Source organism: Emydura macquarii, unplaced genomic scaffold, assembly GCF_026122565.2.
Source record: "Emydura macquarii macquarii isolate MOO-44397 ecotype Brisbane River unplaced genomic scaffold, CSIRO-AGI_Emac_v2 contig_3721, whole genome shotgun sequence".
Lineage (NCBI taxonomy): Eukaryota > Metazoa > Chordata > Testudines > Chelidae > Emydura > Emydura macquarii.
The window spans coordinates 74695-96403 of NW_027133858.1; the positions used below are offsets into that span (position 1 = coordinate 74695).

Consider the following 21709-nt stretch of genomic DNA (forward strand, 5'->3'; position numbering starts at 1 on the left):
ATGGGGAACCTTCTTATCATCACAGTCATAGCCCTTGACCATCACCTTCACACTCCCATGTACTTCTTCCTGATGAATCTGTCTATCATAGACGTTGGCTCCATCTCTGTCACCGTCCCCAAATCCATGGCCAATTCCCTCATGAACACCAGGTCCATTTCTTACGCTGGATGTGTCACCCAAGTGTTTTTCCTTCTCTTCTTGCTGGGAGCAGATTTTTTCCTTCTCACTGTCATGGCGTACGATCGCTATGTTGCCATCTGCCAGCCGCTGCACTACGAGAGAGTGATGAACAGGGGAGCTTGTGTCCAAATGGCAGCCGGGGCCTGGGCCAGCGGTGTTCTCATTTCTTTCCTGCACACCAGGAATATGTTGGCAATCTCCTTCTGCAGAGGCAACAAGGTGGATCAGTTCTTCTGTGAAATTCCCCAGCTACTCAAGCTCACCTGCTCTGACTCCTACCTCACTGAAACGGGGGTCATTCTCTTTAGTGTGGGCTTAGCCTTATGCTGCTCTGTTTTTATAATTGTGTCGTATGTTCAGATCATCAGCACAGTGCTGAAAATCCTGTCTGAGCAAGGTCGGTACAAAGCCTTCTCCACCTGCCTGCCTCACCTCACTGTGCTCTCCTTGTTAGTTTGCACTGGTTGCTTTGCCTACATGAAACGCCTCTCCAGCACGACGTCACAGCTGGATCTCGTGGTGGCTGTTTTCTATTCCATGCTGCCTCCCGTAATGAATCCCATCAACTATAGCATGAGAAACAAGGAGATCAAAGCTTCAGTGTGGAAACTGACAGGGTGGTGGTTATCCACTGAAAATTAAAGGTCCATCTTTTTCTTCTGACTGTGATTTCATTCTGTGTCTGTATAGAAATGTAATCAATAGGTGACATTAGTGTCTCTGCGAGAACATGCTTTGCAATCTCTTTACATGCAAAGGGGTATTTACAGTACCAAAAATGCACACTGTGGGAGAGTAAAGAGTTAAAAGCTGGACAAATGGTCAGGCCTAAGTTACAGGGAACGCGCTCAAGGCATGGGGAAACTTTGTTTCCGTTAATTGGTGTGAAATCTAGTTAAAGTCTGTTATCTCTCTTCCTTTCTCCCTTCCTGGCCATCTGCGTAGGGGATGCGGCTAACTATCACCACTCCTGCACACGGCCAGGGTTGAAAGAAAGCATTATTTTCCTTCCCCCCTGGCATGCCTTTACTTCAAAGAATGTTAGTGTAAATTAATAGGTTTGAGGGTGACGTGCCTGACCTCTGTATGGTAATCCTGTAAACAACAAACGGGCGGGTATAATTGTATTCATCATGTAGTTGTTAATATTCATTTTATAGGTTTCAATGTAACCAAATAAGGGTCAATGGGGAGTTGCTGGAAATGTATACATTTACAGACTGTTATGGATAAACAAATTGTAAAGTAACCCTCCTTTGCTCACTCACGGCGTCAAGGTGGAACAAGCAGGCAATAATGGTTCCGTCACCCCAATCCGGACCAGGGACAGCCAGTTCAGTTATTTCTAACACACACAAACGCAGGTCAATGGAGTTACTGTAGATTTACACTAGTGGAAATAAGATCGGAATCTGTTTATCTATCTATGTGTCTCTCAGGTCTCTGTTCAGTCACTCATCCCTGGGCTAGCTGAGTACCTTCCACATAAAAGCAGCAGCCAGATCAAAGTCTAGTGAACTTGATGAGGTCATTGGGTCTTCTCCTTTTGGGCATATAAAATCTGCTTGTGTTATGCTGGCTGTTGGTTTATTGGTTGCTTGTGTAACTCCGAGGGATGAAATCCTAAGCTGTGTGTTGTGGACATATTGTCAAGCTGATACATTTCTGCTGTCTCTCAGGGGCCGCGTGTTGTGCTGGATTCCAGACAGCTGCCTTGGCTGGGATAGGTGTTTGACACCTGGCTGAAGGACCACCACTGACAGCCGTCAAGGCTAGGCTTTTGGGGGTCATTGATTTTTATGGTATTTGAATGAATTCCCCACCCTTCCCCGGGAAAACAGGCATCTAGAGAATGGAACGTCACAGTTTAAACCCATGGCACAGAGACGAGGGCCTAGTGAACAGCACAGTTTTGCTTTCTGCAGTGAGAGACCGAACATGGACACAAACAAGACAGACAGAAAGAAGCAAGAGGGAAGGAGTGACTTGACCCAGCCGGAAACTCTGATTAACATGGGACTGACGGAAGGGGTAAGATCAGACCACGGGAGGGGTCTGCGTCTGCCCTCAGCTGAGGGCATCTTCAGGATGGTGGAAATGATGTGGCTGTAGGACAAGAGGATGAGCAAAAATGGAACCAGTGAAAGGAACACTGTAAGGATAGTAAGAGCAACTTCATTCTTGCAGGTGTCCGTGGAGGCCAGTCTCATCACAGGGAGAATATCACAGAAGAAATGACTGATTCTATTAGACCCACAGAAAGGCAGCCTAAATATGGAAAGGGTGTGTCCAAACGCCACCAGGATTCCAATGGTCCAGGAACCAGCTGTCATCTGAGCGCAGAGGGTTTGGTTTATAATGAAGGTGTATTGCAGGGATGGCATATGGCCATTATTGGTCATATGCCACGACAGAGAGGAGGCAGCACTCCATGATGCCAAAGGAACAAAGAAAAACATCTGAGCACCCCAGCCCGTGAAGTAGATGGTCTAGGTCTCTGACAGCAGGTTCACCAGCATCTTGGGCTGTGTGACTGAGGTGTAGCAGATCTGCCAGGAAGGATAAATTCCTGGGAAAGGAATACATGAGGGTGTGGAGGGCAGATTCAATGATCGTGACGATAACAATCAGAGTGTTCCCCACCGGGGCCATCACATAGAAGGTGAACACCAACAGAAAGAGCAGGACTTGCAATGACTGGAAATCAGAGACTCTGTCTCAGCCACACAGGTCTGGTGGCCCTTCCCCACATCTTCAACACACTTCAGCAGGGACCTGGGAGGTTGAAAACAAAGGGCAGCACCTGTTGTAATAATAGATGTAAAGATTTTGATTGTTTGACAGAAGCTATGAGGGTGGATGGATCACTTGATGATGACCTGTTCTGTTCAGTCTCTCTGAAGCACCTGGCATTGGCCACTGTCGGAAGACAGGACACTAGGCTAGATGGACCATTGGTCTGACCCAGTATGGCCGTACTTATGTTCTTATTATTTGTATGTTCTATTACGTTGTAAAATATTGAAATGTAATATGTAATACATGATATATGCATACATTATTTATACTTTAATATATTTTATTTTACTTTATTCTTAATATTTTACTATATTGTATTTAATATTTATTATTCTACTAGAATTCTAAAGGGTTGTTTCACTTCAACATGATCAAACAAAACATTTCAATAACGTCCTTTTGAGGGTTGTGAATCAAATCTTTAGTCAGAATTTCCATTTTTAAACGTATTTAGGTGCCTACTGGGATTTTCAAAAACATCTAAGGTAACCTTAGAGCGTGCCTACCAGGTTTGTATGTATTTGTGTACCCTATATACACATTAAATAAAAGCAGAGTATGTGGATAGCTAGCTTGCTAGGTAGCTAGATAATAAAAGCCAATTATGGTGTCTTTTTGTTGTTCATGGCTGTTGATGTCCAGATAAATGATTTCCTGGAAAGTATTCATTATTTGGTGTTATTCATCTAAGAATTTATGTGAATCTTTCTTACTCCATAGCTCATTTACAAGAACTTCATGATAAACATTGTCTGTGAGCCTTGAGCTGTTTTGACTTGACACTTATTAGCACGCCCCGTTTCCCTTCCCTTTTTTGTTACAATGGATTATTACAATTGGTTTAATTAAAAAAAAACAATTCAGGTGGTTCAAACTGTCTTGTCCAAACACTCCATGAGCTGTTTTGACTTGACACTTATTAGCACGCCCCGTTTCCCTTCCCTTTTTTGTTACAATGGATTATTACAATTGGTTTAATTAAAAAAAAAAAAAAAAAACAATTCAGGTGGTTCAAACTGTCTTGTCCAAACACTCCATGTCCAAACACTCAATGATTATGAATTTAAAACTCATCTCCATTGAATATTCTGATCTAAGGCACTGATCTAAAAAAAAATATGGTGCTTAATTGTAAACATGAGAGAAGTACCACTGATGACTTACAGATAAACTCATGCTTAAGTTTGCTTTTTTTTTTTTAATGAGGGGGTTTGTGTCACGGTGCCCGGAGTGGCTCGCAGCTAAGTGTGCCAAACTCAGGTCAGACCATCAGAAACCAGGGCAGATACCTCAGACTGGTGGTATATTCCATCATTAGATTTCACCATGCCAGTAGTGAAAGTATGCTCCTGGATCACTATATATCACTGTAGTAGTCACAGACAGTCCCCTTATGCTCTCTAGCTTCTCTTTGCCACCCAGACAAATGGGACTTTGTGATAAAGGGTTATGAAAACCAGAAATCATAGAAACGAGATTCTTCCAACCCCAAAGGATCAGTCGCTCACCCTAGATCACTGGGTGCTCAGGTTCTTACCAAAAACAACACAGCACCCAATTCTTTCATAGACTAACTACAGATTTCTTAACGAAGAAAAAGAAATGAGAGAATTATGGAGATGTTAAAGCAGATAAAATACATTACAGCTGGATCAGACTGTGTTGTCTAAATGGTATCAGAGAAGTTGTAATCTGCCAGTCTCTTAGAGTCTTCATGAGTTCCTCGGGGTTGACCCAAGTGGATTTGGGGAACTCTGTCTTGTATCTGGAAACTCCCCTGGCAGCATCCAAAAAGATCAGAGAATCCCATCCAGTGTGCCTTTTTTTTAGTTGAAAACAGTCTATCAATCCCTTTCAGCACACCATGGATCTTGCTTTGGTCACTGAAAACAGACAAAGCTTGTGGATCTCCCATTCTCCAGTGTAATGACCCATGCTTTGAAGCTAACAGTCTTCTCACTCAAAGTTGTAAGGCTCCAATTCTGGTTTATGGCCCATTTCATTACAGAGATATAGCTAGTGCATTTAGTGACAATAATCCAGAGCATTGCATTCGTTTTCATTAACACCACGACAAGAAGAAAACTCTTCCTTAAATGCAAAGCATCCTTTGGTTTAAGTCCAGGATACAGACATGAGAAAGAACATTGCAGCAGCAGGCTAATTCAGTTGCACTAATAAACATCAAACAAGATACATAGATAATGCAAACAGCTGTCAGCCGGCTACAGATAAATGTAGGCAATAACATTAACATTTAACGGACAAGTGAATTGGGACACTTAACACAGCCTTGAGGTCATGACCTGACCTCAGTTAGCTGCTGGAGCCACAGTGTGGATGTGATTTTCAACTGGTCCTGTGGTAATTAGACACCCAACATCCATTGACTTTCTGTTGGACGGCAGCACTCACCTCCCTTGGGCCAATGGCTTCCAGTTCATCATTTCCATAAACCTTCATGTCTGCAGTGCTGGGATATTCATGAACTCACCTGACTCAGATTCATGTTAAAGCTAAAGGTATTAGTCACACAACTATGTTTTTATTGTTTTCACTCATTTCTTCAGATGATCCAGGCTTTTGGCAGAGATAATCAGTGTTGTAACTCCAAGTTGTCTTTGTTGCCTTGTTGGGTTATCTGTTTCAATAAATAGTGAGGCTCATTCAACCCCAGGCCACTGTCATTTGCTGAGACTCTTGAGAAAAGAGGTGACGGGTGACTGACACTAGAATTGTCTTCTCATTCTACAGCCAAACCATGCTGACCTGTAGGATGTGCTCTGAGGCCTCCCCATTCCCCCAATCTTTCCCTGAAGTCTTGGATTGAAGAGGTAACATGATGGGTTGATGGGAGGGATTATATTCAGGTTTCATTAGCTGAGCTGAGAGGATGTTATGGTGAATATCTGTGAAATGATCTTATGGTGAGTGAAAAGGGTAGAATACTATCATTGACTGAGGAACAAAAATGGTATGATTTGTGAATAGGGAATTGTTTATGGTAGATTGTGAAGGGTAAGTCTATAACAGGTGGAGGTGCGGAAAGTCTAGGTATAAGTAATTGTGCTAGTGAATATTATGGTTTATGAATGCAGTATTATCCAATGGTTAGTGGAGGATCGAGAAGCCTATTGCTGGTGGAGGGCAGTGAAGTCCAAATGCTGATTACAGGATAAAAGATAAGGTTAATAATGCAGAAATGCAAGAGACCTATCAGCCCAGGCCTATAAGAATTAGCGTCTTTGCTTTGTACACGAGCAAGTCCTCACAGCCTTAGCAGGAGTAAGTTGCTTAATAAACACAAGAAGGAAGCTTACAAGAAGTGGACGCTTGGTCAGATGACTAGAGAGGAGTATAGAAATACTGCTCGAGCACACAGGAGTGAAATCTGGAAGGCCAAAGCACAACTGCAGTTGCAGCTAGCAAGGGACATGCAGGGTTCCTACAGTTACGTTAGCAACACGGAGGAGTTTAAGGGAAGTGTGGGTCCCTTACAGAATGGGGGAGGCAACCTAGTGACAGATGATGTGGAAAAAGCTGAAATACTCAATGGTTTTTTTGTCTCTATCTTCACAGACAGGGTCATCTCCCAGACTCCTGCACTGGGCAGCACAGAATGGAGAGAAGGTGAACAGCCTTCAGTGGTGACAGAACAGGTTCAGGACTATTTAGAAAGACTGGACATGCACAAGCCCATGGGGTGGGATGCAATGCATCCGAGGGTGCTGAGGGAGTTGGCTGATGTGATTGCAGAGCTATTGGCCATTACCTTTGATAACTTGTGGTGACTGTTGGAGGTGCAGGAAGATTGGAAAAAAAGGCAAATCTAGTGCCCATCATCAAAAAAGAGAAGAGGGAGGATCCAGGGAACTACAGACCCGTCAGCCTCAACTCAGTCCCCAGAAATATCATGGAGCAGGTACTGAAGGAATCCATTTACAAGTACTTGGAAGAGAGGAAGGTATTAAGAACAGTCAGCATGGATTCATCAAGGGCAACTCATGCCTGACCAACCTGATTGCCTTCTGTGATGAGGTGACTGGCTCTGTGGATGTGGGGAAAGAGGTGGACATGATATACCTTAACTACAGCAAAGCTTTTGATATGGTTTCCCACAATATTCTTGCCAGCAAGTTACTGAAGTATGGGTTGGATGAATGGACTATAAGGTGGCTAGAAAGCTGGCTAGACTGTCAGGGTCAATGGATAGTGATCAATGGCTCGATGTCTAGTTGGCAGCTCTAACAAGTGGAGTGCCCCAGGGGCCAGTTTGTCTGTCTGGGGGCCAATTTTGCTCAACATCTTCATTAATGATATGGAGGATGAAGTGGATTACACCCTCAGCAAATTTGCAGATGACACTAAGCTGGGGGGAGTGGCAGATATGATGGAGGGTAGAGATAGGATATAGAGTGACCTAGACAAATAGGAGGATTGGGCCAAAAGAAATATGATGATGTTCAACAAGGGCAAGTGCACAGTCCTGCACTTAAGATGAAAGAATCCCATGCATTGCTACAGACTGGGGACCGACGGGCTAGGCAGCAGTTCTGCAGGAAAGGACCTGGGGGTTACAGTGGATAAGAAGCTGGATATGAGTTAGCAGTGTGCCCTAGTAGCCAAGAAGGCTAATAGCATATTGGGCTGCATTAATAGGAGTATTGCCAGCAGATCACGGGAAGTGATTATTCCCCTCTATTCGGCATTGGTGAGGCCGCATCTGGAGTATTGTGTCCAGGTTTGGATCTCCCACTACAGGAAGGATGTGGACAAATTGGAGAGAGTCCAGTGCAGGGCAACAAAAATGATGAGGGGCCTGGAGCACAAGACTTATCAGGAGAGGCTGAGGGAACTAGGCTTGTTCAGTCTGCAGAAGAGAAGAATGAGGGGGGATTTGATAGCAGCCTTTAACTACCTGAAAGGGGGTTCCAGGGAGGATGGAGCTAGCCTGTTCTCAGTGGTGGCAGATGACAGAACAAGGAGCAACGGTCTCATGTTGCAGTGGGGGAGGTCTAGGCTGGACATTAGAAAAAACGTTCTCACTTGGAGGAAAATGAAGCACTGGAATGGGTTACCTAGGGAGGTGGTGAAACCTCCATCCTTAGAGGCTTTTAAGGCCTGGCTTGAGAAAGCCCTGGCTGGGATGATTTAGTTGGTGTGGCTCCTGCCCTGAGCAGGGGGTGGGACTAAATGACCTCCTTTGGTGCCTTCCAACCATAATCTTCTATGATTCTATGAAGAAAGAAAGAAAGAAAGAAAGAAAGTTGAAAATCAGATGCAGCAAATCTTAGCAAGAGTGAATTCCTCCAAAGATCTGTCCCCAGTGGTAATGAAACACTCCTTAACCATGAAAAGTTACACTCTTGCAATTACAGTAGAATCTCAGAGTTTCGACACAGGTCTGTGTTAAGCGTAAACTACTAAAAATATAAAGGGAAAGTTTAAATAAACAATTTGACACAGTGAGGAAACTGTTTCTGTGCTTGTTTCATTTACGTTAAGATGGTGAAAAGCAGCATTTCTCTTCTGCAAAGGGAAGTTTCAAAGCTGACTTGAGTCAATGTTCGGCTGTAAACTTTTGAAAGAAGAACCAGACTGTCTTGTTCAGAACTGCAAACTTTGCAGAGTTACGAGCAGCCGCCATTTGCCAGGTGGCTGGTAACTCTGTGGTTCTGCTGCAATCCCATTGGGCAAAGAGCTAAGAAAGAGCAGATGGGTTAGGCACTTCTGTCTCTTGTTCAGTTCAGATTCACAGGCAAAGAATAGGGATTTGAAACTGTTTGATGGGCCAGGTAACCAGCAGGTGTAAATCAGCCATGGCTCCATTGCTGTCAATGGGCCAGATCCCCAGGTGCTGTAGATCAATTTCAGATCCACTGAAATCAAAAGGCCACATCTCCACTTGGCACAAATCATCAATGAAATGATACCAAGTGACATCAGTTTTGGACACTGCATGGAGTGTTCAGTGTTTGCCACTGGCTACCTCTTAGTGAGCAGCGTCCTACACCCAGGGCAGCCAGAGCTGCGGGTTCGTCTGGTGGCTGCATCACACCAGCTGCTGATGCAACGCAGGAGAGAAACATCTCTGCTGTCTCAGAGCTGGTTGTGTGGCATGGCTGAAGGAACAGGCTATTCCAGCCCCTCTGAGTTTCTGGTGCCACTGGGCTCTGAGCTATTGTAGGTCACAGCTCTGGGCTAGCCTATAAATGTAACTATTATTCTGCAAACCCCTTGGGACACCCCTTGAGCCTCAGCCCTGCCTTGTTTTTAGCCCAGGGTCCTTCCAGAGATGCTGCCATGGCGTGAGATCCAGGGGGATCGTGTTCCCCTGCTGTGGGGTTAGGGTCAGCTGGGACAGGCTGTCAGGGCGGTTTGCTGCAGAGGTGAGATCAGAGCTGGGCTCGCAGCCCTGGAGATCGGATTCAGCTATTTAGCCCCAGAACAGGGACATCCTGGGTTGTGATGGTGTTTGAAGCCTGCACTAGAGCTGGGAGAGGCTTTCAGTGCCTGATCCCATCTAGTCCTGCACCATCTAGCCACACCTGCCCGAGGAGGGGAGCAGGGAGCGGCCATCTGTGGAGTGGATCCTTGTCTGCCAGGAACTGCAGAGAGACCCAGCAACTCAGGAAATATGGTGAAGGGGCAGGGAAACGGCTGCTGGATAATACAGGGACGGAGTCAGGCAATGACTGAAGAATCCTGATCTGTTAAATGCATCACAAGCTGGGCAATTTCCACATAGACCAACACAGTAAGTTGGTGTTTGATTATAGGTTTGGGTATTAATCTCCTGGGCAGATTTAATAATAGAGCTGTGAATTACAACGGGAACTCTTTGAGACTTTTACTATCATTTAATCAAACATCTAGAGCTGCTCAGATTTCTTTCCCCAGCCAAAAAAAAAAAAAGAAAAGAAATTGTTACAACCCAAACTTTTCTTTTCCGTTTATTAAAAACCAGGTGATATCAGGTAAAAACTGTTGAAACTAGGGAAAAATATGTTTTCAGTTTTCCAATATCTATATTTTATTTCTAGGACAATGGAGACTTTGCATGAAAACTTCTTCAGTAGAAAACCCAATTTCCTTTTGTTATAATTTAAGCACAGAATATCTCACCACCCCCTCCTGGAAATGTAGGTGTAAGCCGAAATGGGAACATTAATATTGCCCACTAAAAGCACACGCACTCTGCTGCAATGGCGCTTATTTCTGTTTCAAAGGGACACTTGCAGGACGGTAAAACGGAGGAAGTGGCAAAGCTGATGATCCCCCGGTGTATGTATTAAACACACTAGTGCCTTCAACTGGGGACGGTGGGTTGGAGCTCCCAGCCAAAGCCTGTTTCTCTGGACCCTGCCCAAGGACATGGAGAAGGTCAGTGGGATTAGAACCATCTCTCCTGCTCTAGCGCTGGATCCGCTGCTCCCCTCTGCTGCCAGCTAAAAACAGATGCTGTTGGCATGGGAACAGAACATACACATAACCAGACACAGCCCACCCCCAAAGAGCTCACAGTCCTAGCAGACAAGGCAGAGCAGTGTGTCTAGCCCAAGATCACAGAGTAGGTCGGTGGCAGAGCCAAGTCTCCTGACTGCCAGGCACCCACACACACATTAAGTTACAGCAGTAAATGACCCAGCACAGAGGCAGCTGAGCGATGTTTCTAGCCCATGATGACACAGGGAGGGAAATGCAACTGGGATTTGGTGTCATGAATCAATCCATCAGCAGGCAGCAGGCCGCCCGGGTGGTGTTGCAGTGCAATCATTACAGAGGAGCTCTCACACGGGTACCGAGTAACACTATGTCATATTTCCACCGAAAGTGGATGTCAGGCAGTGTTGGCATTTCAGTTTCGTGCTCAAGCTCAGAGCCAGTGGTTTGGAGCTAGAGGGGATCCAATTTGGCTAGAAGTGTTGCGTTGAGGTTGCACTTTGCTCCATCTTTCACACGGCATTTCATGAAGACACATCCTGATCTAGACCGTCAGGTGGTGTGCACTGCTGCATCTCCATTAACTTTACGGGAGCCTATTTCCCTTCAGGTGATAACTCTCCACTCCTAGTCAATGGAAGGGACGAGAGCTGTGCACCTTTGATGCTCACATCATGAGATATTACTGAGGGGATCAGGCCCATTCCCTCTGTCCCTGTAATCCCAACAATTATCTTTGTCCTTCTGTCTACATTAATCAGAAAATATACAGAGGAAGAAAATGTCCAACCGAACCGGTGTGACCGAGTTCCTGCTCCTGGGATTCTCCGACGTTCGGGAGCTGCAGATTTTGCACTTTGTGGTGTTTCTGGTGATTTACCTGGCAGCCCTGGTGGGGAACCTTCTCATTGTCACAGCCGCAGCCCTCGACCGCCACCTTCACACCCCCATGTACTTCTTCCTGATGAATCTGTCCATCCTAGACCTTGGCTCCATCTCTGTCACCGTCCCCAAATCCATGGTCAATTCCCTCATGAACACCAGGTTGATTTCTTATCCTGGATGTGTTGCCCAAGTCTTTCTCTTTTTCATCTTCACTGCAACTGATTTTGCCTTGCTCACCGTCATGGCGTACGACCGATATGTCGCCATCTGCCAACCACTGCATTACGAGAGGGTGATGAACAGGACAGCTTGCATTCAAATGGCAGCCGGTGCCTGGATCAGTGGTCTTGTCTACTCTGCACTGCACACCGGGAACACCTTCAGATTACCCTTCTGCCAGTCCAATGTCATCAACCAGTTCTTCTGTGAAATCCCCCAACTGCTCAAGCTCACCTGCTCTGACATGTACCTCAGTGAAGTTGGGTTTATTGCCTTTAGTGTCTTTATAGGTGCAAACTGCTTTGTTTTTATAATTGTGTCTTATGTTCATATCTTCAAAGCAGTGCTGAGAATCCCCTCTGAGCAGGGCCGGCGTAAGGCCTTCTCCACCTGCCTGCCTCACCTCACTGTGGTCTCTTTGTTACTTTTCACTGGCTGCTTTGAGTACCTGAATCCCACCTCCACCTCAGCCTCAAATCTGGATCTGCTGATGGGTGTTCTCTATGCCGTGGTGCCTCCGGTGATGAATCCCATCATCTATAGCATGAGGAACAAGGAGATCAAAGCTGCGTTACAGAAACTGATTGTGTGGAGGATATTCACCAAGATTTAGAATGTCCGTCCTTGCTCTTTGACTGTGATTTCATTCTGAGCTTCTTTATCGACTGATGACAAAATTGTCTCCTTGATACACTTGGAATATGTTTATGAAGTAATAAAATCCAGACTAAAGTCAGAAGAGTTAGTGAAGGGTTACAACAGTGTAAATAGGATCAGAATCTCTATATCTATCCATAAATCTGCCTACACACCTATCTGTTTATTTTAGAGGTTTATACTGCTACCATCCCCACACGACCTGACCACATTGCACAGAATATCAATAGCCATAGCTGAGTCCCCAGTGAACTCCATGGAGTTTCTGTCTCTTCTCCTTTTTTGGCATAAAAATTGTGTTTCAGGTATGAGTGGTTTGCTTTGTGGTTGCTTGATTGTTTCTTTTTGTGTGTGTTATTTTGTTTATTGGTTGGTTGATTTGTTCCTGTGCTCCACGTGATTTATTTGGGGGTAGGAGTTTGGGAGTGTGGCATATGTTTATTTAAATGAGGGTATCTATTATTTATCCTCTATTTGAGATGCAATCTCATCATCTCTTTGATGGGGTTTTCTGAGAGTCTTAAAGATTTGCTTTCCCTATTCATGAAGACTTGGAAAAGAATTTGTGTAGGTGTCAGGGTAGCTGAGTTTCTGGTCAAACAGTTATTTTTATGCTGTATCATTCTTTCCATGGTGGAAAGGCATTTTGGAAGAGAAAGCTATTGCAATGCCTAACGATAAACTGAGTCGTGGTAATAAGGGGAAATTTTATCCTACCGAACAATTGCTGTGATGGATCTGGAGTTGCTATCTAATATTTTATCTTATGTTAAACTTTGTTCCTACTGTGGTAAATAAATCACACTTTGTATGGAGAAGGCTGGCCAGTCACTCAACTTACTACTGCTCACAGCTCCTGAGAGAAGAACTGCCTGTATCAAACCCAACTGAGAAATCACATTGGTGCACAGGGTGTTGTTGGCTGAGACCCTGCTTGAAAGGGGAAAAATCAGGTGATTTTGCCTTAAAAGAGGGGCAGGCTCATGGCTAAGACCTGAGGGGGTGAACTCAGAGAGATCCGAGAAAGGGTCAGAGATGCAGCTAACCCTGTAACCAGGGCAACAGGGATTTATTCATTCACTGCAAAGGGTTGCTTTGGAATTAGCCAATGGTCTTTCCTCCACACAGGGTTCCAAATGTGTCCAGAGCACAGAAGCTCTCTGTTATTGCTGCTGTTGTTATTATTAGTATTGTTATTTTTAAAGCATGTTGTGCTTATTTGTGTACGCTATGAATACATTAAATATAACAGAGTATGTAGTTAGATAGATAGACAGACAGATAGATAAATAGATAGAAAAAAAGCTTCCTTTGAAAAATCCCAATGACAAAAATTGGATCAGAGTTTTGCCTCGTTTTCCCGAGTCAGTTAGGAAACACTGCAAAACCTTGCTCTTCCAAAACAGACTTTCTACCATGAGAAGAATGACACAGCACTGGTGTATTTAGGTATTTAGCTGTACCATAATAAAAAGGATGCCTATCCATGCAGATTAATAACCAGATAAGAACCCACTTAGTAATTCAATAAAATCGCAGCTGCATTAATGTAATCATCTCAACAGGAGACCAGACATCTATGAAACCCTTAGAATCATAGAATCATAGAGTTGGAAGGGACCTCAGGAGGTATCTAGTGCAGCCCCCTGCTCAAAGCAGGACTAACCTCAGCTAAATCATCCCAGCCAGGGATTTGTCAAGCCGCAGCTTAAAAGCCTCCAAAGATGGAGATTCCACCACCTCCCTAGGTAACCCATTCCAGTGCTTCACCACGCTCCTAGGGAAAAACTATTTCCTAATGTCCAACCTAGACCTCCCCCACTACAACTTGAGACCGTTGCTCCTTGTTCTGTCATCGACTACCATTGAGAACAGCCTAGCTCCATACTCCCCGGAGCCCCCTTTCAGGTAGTTAAAGGCTGCTATCAAATCCCCACTCATTCTTCTCTTCTGCAGATTAAACAAGCCTAGTTCACTTCTGCCTCTCCTCATAAGTCTTGTGCTCCAGCCCCCTAATCATTTTTGTTGCCCTCCGCTGGACTCTCCAACTTCTCCACATCCTTGTTGTAGTGGGGGGCCCAAAATTGGACACAGTACTCCAAATGCAGCCTCAGCAGTGCCGAATAGAGGGGAATGATCACTTCCCGTGATCTGCTGGCAATGCTCCTATGAATGCAGCCCAATATGCTATTAGCCTTCCTGGCAACCAGGGCACACTGCTGACTCATATCCAGCTTCTTATCCACTGTTACCCCCAGGTCCTTTTCTGCAGAACTGCTGCCTAGCTCATTGGTCCCCAGTCTGTAGCTGTGCATGGGCATGTCCCTCTCAATGTGCATGTCCCCATCTGTAACATGAGGATAATGGCACTCTCCTGCCTCATAGGCAGGAAGAGGAGGTGCATACACTAAAGACTGAGGGGCTGGACTGGAGCTGGTTGGGAAGTGGTTGTTCTTCATTTCCTTGTGGAAAATTTTCACTTTTTTTTTTTTTTAATGAACTTTCTAAAACAGGAACATTTCCATTTGTAAACTGCCAAAAGTAGAAAATGCAATAAAAAGATCAATTTTCAGCCAAAAATGTTTGTGGTGCAAGTTTCCATATATTTTTTTTAATTTTCAATTTAAAAGAAGACATTCTGTGGAGATTTTTATTTCATTTACACCGCAATTTTCTGTTGGAAAAAGTTTTGATGAAACGCTTCAGTCATGGCAGCTGTAGGAACACTTTAGATGGCTAAAATACTGACTAAAGCACTTCTTCTTGTGCGTTGCTCTGCTGGACGGGGCCCAGGTCTCTTGCAGATATAAACTAGTGTAAATGGTGAATTCTTTTCACTTGAAGTCTTTCAATTGTGATTTGAAGGCTTCGGTGACTCAACCAGGGGCAAGGGGTCTATTACCGGAGTGGGTGGGTGAGGTTCTGTGGCCTACAACGTACAGGAAGTCAGACTAGTGGATCATGATGGTTCCTTCTGATCTTAAAGTTTTTGAGTCAGTGAGTTTAGGAGACCAGCTCGAGAATTAAGTTATGATAGTTCCCTGCCTTAGAGGGGATCATGAGGCTTATTTCATTATTGAATGAAATTCATTCCTGGGCAGTCTCCAAAGCAGAGGGGATTTACAGAGGTGCTTAAAAGATTTTGATGCCTATAGAAGATCCCCTGTAGTGGGCAGCGCCGGTGGCTCTCCCTCATTGTCAATGTGCTGTTTGTGGTAGCCATACTGCCGCAGACATGGATACTTGTTTAGATAAATTGTGGTTATCACATCAGCAAAGAGCTACAATCAGTTAACAATTTGTTAGACATGGGAAATCTGAAAATGCACGAACAGCCACAAAAAGGAGATACAGAGGTTCATGGTGTTGAGAAAAGTTTAGTGAAGACATAAAACTACAGGTTGACTTGGTTAACTCTGTGTCAGCATCAGTAAAAACAGCCAGATTGGTACAATCTGATGGTATGCAAGTTAATGATAGAACTATCCATGATATCTCTGCATGACCCTAAAATATCTTGGAATCAAGGAGCTGTTGCAACATAAGAAAGTCAAGGAATATTACATATGTATAAGTGCTCTAAGGACAAAACTCACGACTAAGAATTTGATCTGAGCCTTTAGTACGTGAGTGATGCCATGAGCAGTGGACATTGCTGGAGTGATCAAGAGGAGAAGTAAAATGGACAAAGACTGGATTATATAATGAAGTCCTCAAGAAGACTGGAGTAAAACCAACACGTATTGGCTAGTTGAAAGAAAGAAAGAAAGCAAGCAAGCTGCAGTGATCCTATGAATTCTAGAGAGACCCAGATGTTTACCAATTATATGGAAATTTCTATCAACAATTCTGGCAAAGAAGATCTTTATAGTGCCAGCTCACTGTGGAATGTTGCCTATGAGCAAAAGACACCTCAGTAAACCTGAAAAGGAGAAAAAATCACCTCACGCTTAATGGGAGCAGCAGAGAAGACACAGAAAGAAAGAAAGAAAGAGGAAGGAAGGAAGGAAGAAGGAAGGTATTAGCAATTATATGGGTTGACTACCAGAAAACATACAACTGTGTCCCACAGTCATTGACCACTGAGACACTGAAAATGCACCAGGTTCTTCCAAAAATCATTCCCTTTCTGCAGGAATCTATGGATTAACTAAAAATACATGAAAGGTCACCTTCCTCTGCAGCATGGGGCATGGGTCACTTGTTGCTAGATTCTCTGTACCTTGACGCCTTTACACCATTATTTGAGGACTTCAAAAACTCAGTCATAGGTTATGGGTCTAACAGAGGAGTGGGTGGGGCAGGTTATGTGGCCTGTGTTGCGCAGGAGGTCAGACTAGATTATCATAATGGTCCCTTCTGACTTTAATGTCTATGAGTCAATGAGTTTCAAAAGTTTGCTGAAGATATAAAGGAATGGAGTGGCCTAGCTAAATGTGTGCTGGCATCTGTAAAGATGGGCAGACTGGTACAATCAGATGGCATACAAGTTAATGAAAGAACTATCCAAGATATCTCTCAGCATGGTCCCTAAAAATACCTTGGAATTAGGGACTGTCAGAGCTATAACATAAGAAAGTTCAAAGAATAAGTGAGGAAAGAATATTAGACCAATAGGAGCTATTCTAAAGACAAAATTCAAAGGTTAGAATTTGATGCAAGCCACTAATACGTGGGAGATGCCAGTAGGAAAGTACACTGCTGGGGTGACCGAGTGGAATTAAGGAGAGAAGTAAAAATTTGACCTTCAAACAAGACAGCTGCTAGTAATACACAGAGTATTGAATATCAAGCAAGACATAAACAGGATGTGCAACAGTGTAAAAAATCATCTGGTGGTGATAACAAGCAATGACCAAGAACGCATCCCAGCCCAAAACAGCACTGAAGAAAGTAGAAAGAAAATCTCCACCGAAAGACACCATAGTTTTACAAAGAAATAAATGCACAGACAGTGGTGGAGAGAGATCAAACCTGTTAGCAATAGAAGATTAACAATCTCATGTCTTGTAGAAGGATATCTGAAAAGAGAGACAGATCCTCAATATTAGTGCACAAGAGAAGTCCTTAAGGCTTAATTACACAGAAGTAAGATAGACAAACAAATACTGGTGCCTGAATTGTAGACTGTGTTACCAAAAGAAAGAAACACTTGATGGCCTGCTGAGCCAGGCTGAGAGAGAAAATATGAACGGACACACAATGCCACTAAGTTCCTCCATTAGCGTCACTGTGGAAGTACGGATTTAAACAAACCTTGCATTATTACAACCACCAAATCAAAAGTGCTCTGGAGAACAAAGAGGCTCAGATTTTATGAGATCTGGCAATTGTCAGCAGACCGAGCGGTGCAGAAAAGCAGGCCATATATGTTCATTGGTATCCCCATCCCGCCAGACAGGGTCATCAAAAGAAAGAAGAAGAAAAGAGAGCAAAGGAAGAAGAACACTTCCATGAAGTAGAACGATTATGGTAAAATAGAAATAAAATAATCCCAGCGATTATTGGAATATTTATAGTGATCCCCAAGGGTATGACTTAGCGGCTGGTGAACATGTTAGGAGGGCAAGACCTCATGGTTCGTGACTTCCAGCAGACCGAACTCTCAGGCACTGCAAGAATGTTAAGGAAAGTGAATGGAGATTGAAAGCATTTGAGCATCTAAAATGCAGGAATTCTGAAAAAGGCTTAACAAAACTCCTGATTACCCAAACCTACAGAGGAGGTGGAGGGCAGGATTCATTGGTCACTCCTAAGAATGAATGTTAGACAGTAGCTTTCCCCTTTATGTCTCTAAAGATCTTGTGTATTGTGACAGCGATTTGTTTTAAACATCACCTCATGTAATACTGAGGGACAATAACACTGTTCATAATAAATGAATGTGCCCAGCAAACACTGTCCAGGCACACTGACATGATCTTAAATAATGGGGGCTGATTGAAAGTTCATGGAAGTTTTGTTCCTAAACTACTGAAATGCCTTTGAAAATTCAGCCTAATGGGACTTCTGACTCAGGGTCCTGCACATCTGAATTTCAGGCTGCTCATGCATAAGAGAATCTGTCCTGCCCTCATAGAAATGAGTCGACTTTGACCTTGATTTTTAGTGGAAAAATTGGAGGATTGTGCGAAAAGAAATCTGATGAGGTTCAACAAGGACAAGTGCAGAGTCCTGCACTTAGGATGGAAGAATCCCATGCACTGCTACAGACTGGGGACTGACGAGCTAGGCAGGAGTTCTGCAGAAAAGGACCATGGGGTTACAATGGGTAAGAAGCTGGATATGAGTCAGCAGTGTGCTTTGATTGCCAAGAAGGCTAATAGCATATTAGGCTGCATTAGTAGGAACATTGCCAGCTGATCGAGGGAAGTGATTATTCCCCTCTATTTGGCATTGGTGAGGCTGCATTTGGAATATTGTGTCCAGTTTTGGGACCCTCCCCCCGACTACAAAAAGGATGTGGAGAAGTTGGAGATAGTCCAGCGGAGGGCAACAAAAATGATTAGGGGGCTGGAGCACAAGACTTATGAGGAGAGGCTGAGGGAACTAGGCTTGTTTAGTCTGCAAAAAAGAACAATGAGGGGGGATTTGATAGCTGTCTTTGACTACCTGAAAGGGGGTTCCAGGGAGGATGGAGCTAGGCTGTTCTCAATGGTGGCAGATGACAGAACAAGGAGCAACGGTCTCAAATTGCAGTGGGGGAGGTCTAGGTTGGATATTAGGAAAAAGTTTTTCCCTAGGAGGGTGGTGAAGCACTGGAATGGGTTACCTAGGGAGGTGGTGGAATCTCCATCCTTAGAGGTTTTTAAGCTGCAGCTTGACAAAGCCTTGGTAGGCATGATTTAGCTGAGGTTAGTCCTGCTTTGAGCAGGAGGTTGGACTAGATGACCTCCTGAGGTCCCTTCCAACTCTAGTCTTCTATGATTCTATGCAGCAGCTGCTCTCAATTTGCTCAGTGTTGCCCTGAAAAATACTGACAGAGAGATGGCTGCGTTACAAGCCATGGCCCCCGGCTGTAACTGACTCAGGGAGTTGACTGCTGCATCCCAGAAGAAGTCAAGAGACTCAGCAGTTTTCCCAGGATAAGAGAAGCAAAATCTGGTCTTTTGAAATCTAAAGGAGAATAAAAAAATAAAATGCATAAAAATATGAATCAACTCACCTGCCTTTCAAATGTGGATCACACATATGGTGAGATCGTTCTGAGCTGTGATTTTCTCTTTTTCTTTTCTTGGTCTGTCCATCTACTTGTTGATTTGTCTGTCTAATCTCTCTATCTGCATCTGGGATATAGCTTCTAAAGATGTCAAATATTTGAAATATTATTTCAAGGTGTGTAGAGTTGTCAGTGGGAACGGAGCAAGAAGCCTCTCCATAACAGACTCCAAGACTGAGAGCTGATTTCTTGAGAGCTGTTTAAATGCTGTGTTGTCCCCACAGGGACAAGATCCCTGAAGTTCACTGTCTGTGACAAACCACCAGTAACACTCATCAGCCCTTAATCAAAGCTGTATGGTTCATAAGACTGAGGTCAATGAGGCTTAGATTATTAAAAGAGCCCAAGTGACTTAGGTTTCCATACTCAGAGACAGTCAATGAAAAAGGCATGTATATAGGCTCAGATTCTCCAAAGTAGGCTAAGGAGTTAGACACCCAAGTAGCCAAACAATTTAATCTCCCTGGGTGATAGCCATAATCTATAATTACCACAAGAGGGCAATGTAGGTGAAATCATGAGAAAAGGCCCTCCATTCTTGAACGTCACCAACAGATGGACACACAGTTAATTAATGAGAAAGGAGCAAATAGATGGTGTACGATGGCAGTAAAGAACAGGAGACAAAGGAAGAGCTACACTGTATAGACCTGGACAAATTTTTTAAGACAAAGAGTTGATTCACTAAAAAATGCAGTTTGGTTGCCCCGATACATTTGTGAATTTGAAACAAATTTGCCAAATAGTTTCATGCCGGGAGGAGGCGGGGGGAGATATATTCGCAAAACATCACAGAGGACCTTAGCACCGCCCAATACTTTTAACTCTGAGGTTAGGGAACCTACCTGGGATGTGGGAGACCCTCGTTCATTCTCACCTGTGTCCATCCTGGAGCTCAGATTTGAAGCTTTGTTTCCCATCTCTCAAGAAAGTGCTTTAATCTCAGGACCATAAAGTATTTTGGGGGAGAGCTTTCTCGTTCTCTTCTCTTCAGTTGTTCACTTTGTATAGATCAGCAGCATATAAGCATCAGCAGATTCACGTGGCTATAATGCAGCCATGGTGGCATGTAGAAATGGTTTTCATCTTAAATGGTCCCCTCTAATGTAATGGGAAAATTGGACTTGACATAACCACATCTGTTTTGTGTACTTGGCCACCAGAAGCTGGAAGTGAGGACACCACATAGTCAGGAATAATTTGGCCTTCCTTAGGCAGACAAAACAACTGCACAGCTGCACAGTGCGCTCATATAGGATACCTGGGAAATAGAGGGGAGTGTGAATAGCTGACCTTGGCTCTGGGTGTCTGTGTCTGTGAGTTTCTTGCTGAGAGTTGCTTTACTGAGCAGTAGATTTTGGTTTTGCTGTTGCTAGAGAAATTGTTAACCCACTAGAGGTATAACGTGCTTTATTCTGAGCAAGTTATCAAAAGAGATTAGTTAGCGTGTGCATTTTGAAGAAGCTTGGGTGAATTTTGAGAGGATTTCTATGAGCCAAGAGATTAACACGCAGTCCCTAGCAGCTAGGAGGAAGTCTGGACACCAGAAACTTGCTGCTGACCATTCAACATGATCTCAGATTTTGGGTAACTAGACTTCCTTTCTCTGGCCCAGGGTAGTCAGGACATCTCTCACAATTAGGGTTAAGAAAGTCCACAGTCCCAGGAGATGGTGGGAGTGTCAGCCATGATCATGAAGCTCACGCCAGTAGCCAATTTTTCTCCCCAAAATCTCTTTCTTTAAAACGTCCCCATAGGAGTGATGAATGGAACAGCCCATCCCATTATTAGTCCCTCTTTCTTACACTCTGATTTCAGTTTGCAGATTTTTCAGTCTCACACTGTCTTATTTACCAGTCATGATCTTAAGACAGCAGTACAGGAGCCAGCAAACAGAGCTGAAAACAGGGGAGTTTGAGTGGGCCTTAAGGACAGTGGATGAATTGTGTGGCTTTTTTTTGTTTTGTTTTGTTTTGTTTTGTTTTGTTTCAGGGTTTTTTTTCCCCTTCAGTTTGCAGGAATTGGTACTGGGAGGTGTACTGAGATCAGCTGACCCTAATTAGGTGGTGAGGCTTTCCTAATTAGGGGCCCTATAAAGGCAGCCACTCAATCAGCCAGCCTTATCTGCAGAAGTGCTACCTTGCCCATCGGTCCTCAGTCTGTAGCTGTGCATTGGATTCTTCCATCCTAAGTGCAGAACTCTGCACTTGTCCTTGTTGAACCGCATCAGATTTCTTTAGGCCCAAACCTTCAATTTGTCTAAGTCACTTTGTATCCTATCCCTGCCCTCCAGTTTATCTACCA

The 21709-nt window shown here is 44.0% G+C and overlaps 2 protein-coding genes across 2 annotated transcripts; both read left to right on the forward strand.

The window, feature by feature from the left end:
• Window positions 1–825, forward strand: LOC137146151 (olfactory receptor 14A16-like). The gene has a single exon (XM_067537306.1). The coding sequence runs from the start codon at window positions 1–3 to the stop codon at window positions 823–825; it is 825 nt and encodes a 274-aa protein (XP_067393407.1).
• Window positions 826–11206: 10381 nt separating this feature from the next.
• LOC137146152 (olfactory receptor 14C36-like) lies at window positions 11207–12142 on the forward strand. The gene has a single exon (XM_067537307.1). It carries the CDS (start codon window positions 11207–11209, stop codon window positions 12140–12142), a length of 936 nt encoding a protein of 311 aa, XP_067393408.1.
• Window positions 12143–21709: the final 9567 nt, after the last annotated feature.

Excerpts from the sequence above, each read along its gene's own strand:
- LOC137146152 (XM_067537307.1), top strand. The coding sequence starts at position 11,207 with ATGTCCAACCGAACCGGTGTGACCGAGTTCCTGCTCCTGGGATTCTCC.
- LOC137146151 (XM_067537306.1), top strand. The coding sequence starts at position 1 with ATGGGGAACCTTCTTATCATCACAGTCATAGCCCTTGACCATCACCTT.